This window comes from Gigantopelta aegis, chromosome 14 (assembly GCF_016097555.1).
Source record: "Gigantopelta aegis isolate Gae_Host chromosome 14, Gae_host_genome, whole genome shotgun sequence".
Lineage (NCBI taxonomy): Eukaryota > Metazoa > Mollusca > Gastropoda > Neomphalida > Peltospiridae > Gigantopelta > Gigantopelta aegis.
Window position 1 is genome coordinate 18,966,660 of NC_054712.1, and position 4,485 is coordinate 18,971,144.

The 4,485-nt window shown below is 37.7% G+C and overlaps 1 protein-coding gene across 1 annotated transcript; it reads left to right on the top strand.

Annotated features, from left to right (window-relative positions):
- Window positions 1-3,057: 3,057 nt before the first annotated feature.
- On the top strand, window positions 3,058-3,798 carry LOC121389118 (4-coumarate--CoA ligase-like 7). The gene has a single exon (XM_041520731.1). The coding sequence runs from the start codon at window positions 3,058-3,060 to the stop codon at window positions 3,796-3,798; it is 741 nt and encodes a 246-aa protein (XP_041376665.1).
- The last annotated feature ends 687 nt before the right edge of the window (window positions 3,799-4,485 follow it).

A 4,485-nucleotide genomic window follows, 5' to 3' on the forward strand; every position in this document is an offset into this window, starting at 1 on the left:
GATAAGAGTAATTCATTTTGTCAAAAAGTTAACTTAAAAAACAAAATTCTGCAAAAATATTTGTATCGTACCATACCAATTTTACCCTCTGGCAGAAACCCTGCACCAGATAAGGTCACACAAAATCAAGGGTGGGTCAAAGAAAACACGGATTTCACGAGTCAGGGTAATTTTTTTTCACATTATTATTTTACTCAATTGGTGATTTTATTTATCGTATTATTATTAACAAAAGTAAAATAACTTTTTTCACGTAATATTTTCTTTAAGCCGTGATTTTATTAATACGTACTTCTACTTGTATTCCTTTTTGAATGTTTGCTTCTAAATATTTTCTATTTACAAGCTTTCTCCTTTTTAAAAATAAATATGTGATTTGCAAAACTGAAATATTTTAGAAGTGATGGTTCTTTCAGAATAAATATTTAAATTTACTTGATATACTGTTGGTCGTAAATGACGCATTTAATTTAATCATGAATAATTGTCGTAACTACAACTATTTAAGCAAATAACTAAAACACCTAATATGCCATAAATACCGCAAATATACAAAGAAATCGTAAATATGTTCAGCCTTCATTGTCATTAAAACAAATTCGACATCTTAAATACTGATCAAGGAAAACAGTTTTCCTTCATTATCTCGGCTTTTTAAAAATGAATTTTGATGCACTTAGTCGTTCTGGCTCTTACGCGACGAATGGTTGGTATCGAACCGCAAAGTTCAGTGCCCTCGGCTGACTAACATCTCAGCTATTCTTTATGATCTTAAGGTACAATCGTGCGCAGGTTAGTCCTTTAAACGTGCCTTTATTGACATTATCTAAATTTGACTTTTGAACTTGACCTGACCTTGACCGTTACCTCTAAAATCGGGTAGCCCCCTCTGAAAACAGCTGTATTGTCCGAATGTATAAATGTGCCAAATGTGGCACTTTGGGTCAATGTGTCACAATATCGCCCAAACTTGGACTTAAGCCACCACACTATATATTAACCTAATATGCCATAAATACCGCAAATATACAAAGAAATCGTAAATATGTCATTAAAACAAATTCGACATCTTAAATACTGATCAAGCAGAATTTTCCTTCATTATCTCGGGATAATTTTGATGAAATCAAACATTACGGCTATTACGCGATGGTTGGTATTTCAGACATTAAGATATTCTTTATAGATCTACGGTACAATCGGCAGGTTACGTTTCAATTTTGTGACATTATTGACATGGAAACACTTTTGAACTTGACCTGACCTTGACCGTTACTATAAAATGCAGCCCCCTAAAACAGCTGTATTGACCGAACAAATTTTGACACTTTGGGTCAATTTGTAACACTTTACGCCTCGAATTGGACTTAAGTTGTAGCGAGACCAACAGATCGAGATTTTTAAAATCCATGTTACAGTAACGGGTAAATACACTTTTTATGCAGAATAAAGGGATAGATATGAGAAATCCCCCATTACCCCCCCCCCCCCCGACCAAATATATGTCAACGGCATGCTACGTTTCAATTGGTAAGTAATTTATTGAGGTATAAAACAAATGTACGTTCCGAATAATGCTTATTACAGGTGATTTAAGGTAATGGAACGCAAACATTATGGTGTAAGAACGAACATGGTATTTCACTTTCGGGTTTTCCCGTTTATGCTAAACTAGACAATTTTAATTGAGAAGGTCTCGTAATTGGCATAAATCATTGAACAAATCTTGTATTTTTGTGTATATTTTGAAATCAAATATTCATCAGCTTTTTAAAAAAAGCTTTTGTGTGTAGTTTACATCTAGTTACTTTTTGTTGTTGATCTCTCATCTAGTTCAGGAAATATTATAGATAACACAGATCGCGCCAGGTTTTTCAAATTTCTGTTCGTGTGTACTTTTTAAACATAGACGTACGGGCTTCCATTTTTGTAGGGGTGGGGGGGGGGGGGGGGGGGCTGGGCAGGCTGGTTTTTGCCCGAATTAAATTAGAACGCCCGAATGTACATAACAACATTTATTCCTATTAGCATTACTACCAAACAGCTATATATGAGGTTGCAAACGAATCACTACACATTTGTACATGGATTACAACTAATTTTGAGTGTAGAATGATGGACATACATGGTGAAAAAGTCTCAGGTTAGAACATTTTGCCCGAATATCGATATCATTTTTGCCCAAATTTGAGGTTTTGGCCCTGCCCCCTGTCTCGTACGCTTATGTTTTTAAATGCCCTATATTGTTTAATTAAAACATTTTTGCGAATGTCAAGCACCCCTATGTTGATTAGTAAGATTCGTAGAATATATTCAGCCTAGAAAACTGCTTTTAACATTCAAATGACGACTTTCGACTATTTGGCTGGTTCGCTATGTCCAAATTGTTGATATAAAACTAACATAACATGATTTAAATAAAACCTATTACTGAATACTCTTTATTTTCAGCATGCAAACCACAATTCAAGCTCGGGTGAAGTTCCTCGCGGAAACGTATCCCAACAAAGAGGTGTTTGTGTTTGTGTCCACCACTGGACTACGAAGTGCGCTGTCATGTCTGGACGTGTACGAGCTGTCCTCCAAGGTTGGATCGCTTCTGAAAAAGGCGGGAATTAAGCCAGGAGATGTCGTCTGCGACACACATCCCAATTCTCCCGAAATGGTCATTTGTGATTTTGGCATATTAGCAGCAGGTGGCGTGATTCTGAACAAAACTGCTTATCGCTCTGACGGAAGTGATCTCTGTCATATGTTGAACACTTCAAAATGCAAAGTAGTCATAGCAGATCAAAACCAGTCACCTTGCGTCTGAGAGATCCTTAAAAAGCAAATTGATGAGATATCCAGTGATGGCCTGGTCAAGTCCGAACAGCTTCCATTCCTAGAGTATGTTATATTTGCTCCTATAACCAATGGGAACAACGAATTTATTAAGAGAATTAAAACAGAAGAAAATTACTTTTACACTTCTAGCTCGCCATCTGACGCTGGAATCATCTTGCTGGAACAACAGGTCTACCGAAACTGATCGTACGTTCACACGAAGCTGTGCTAATGAATGCTCGCATCTTTGCATCAGTAACCAGTGAGAGTTTCAGCACCTTACATTACAACGATAACTCAATGGGACACGCATCTTCGTTTGCAAATTCTTTTTTGGCATCGTGTGTGAAACGTGTTTTCATAGATGACAGATTCCAACTTCCCGTAGAGAAAGATATTTTTATTTGGGAACTGGTTTGTACTGAAAAATGCACAACGGCCTTGATGCCACCTTTTGTCTTCAAAGGAATTTTAAGGAAGCCAGAGCTACTTGAAAAACGAAATTATCTTTTGGATCTTCTGTGTGCCGCTGGACAACCCGTGAGCAAAGACTGGTCGGAGATACTGGGGAAAATAACGCGGTCGGCTTGTTTTGCATATGGCTTATCTGAAATAGGCCACGGTTGCTCACAACTGTGTGTGACGTCATCGGACGTGCTTCCCTATGTTGCTGGTTATCCGTCAGCAGAAGGGATAGAGGTGAAGGTCGTAGATGAGAATCAACAAGAAACATCACCAAGTACGCATGGCGAACTATTGGTGCGTGCTCCTTGGATGTTTGATGGCTATTTGGGAAATGAAGAGAAAAGCAAATCAAAATTATCTCAGGATGGATGGTTTAAAAGTGACGACCTGGCCTACAAGGACAAAGACGGGTGTCTCTTTGTCATGTGTCGAAGATCTGACGCCATTGCCAGGGGGGTGTACACGGTGTATCCGTCATACTTTGAAACGCCCATACGGTCATTGTAAGTCATTGCTGATGTTATCATCGTTCCTGTTCCAGATAAGAACAGGTTCCAAGAAATCTGCGCATGCATCCGTCTGTGTAAAGGAATTGCCCTTAATGAGAAAGAGGTAGCTGATATGTGTGGTTCGTTGTTTGTTGAAGACTCCGACATGCCTGCGCCAAAGTATTACATGGTAATGGAGAACTTCCCGTACTTGTCATCAGACAAACCTGACAAAACCAAACTGATCAGCATGACGAAAGAAAAGTTTAACCTCAGTTAATAAACAGTTATAGACAGAGAGATGATCAGGAAACCAACGTAATCATAGGTTTAATCAGATCAAATATAGAAATCTGACGAGATAAATGTTTGTAGTTACATCTGTTTGAAATGTTTTGCGACGCCACTGCTGGACACGACAGCTGATCAAAGAAATAATCTAGCTGTATGTTTAACCGGAACATATACAGAGATCTAAGATGAGAGAGGAATTTTTGTATTTAAGTTGTTTCAAATATCAAGTTTTGCAATACAAAATGCAGCGACTACTTCATAAATGTTCTTGATAATGGCAGACATTATAATGTAAATATATATTGTATTATTCTGAAGCTATAGACATTTGCAAGCTACAGTTTCAATCACCGTTGACGTTATCGACATCATCAACAGCGTCATGATCATCAGTAGAACCACCCCTATCATT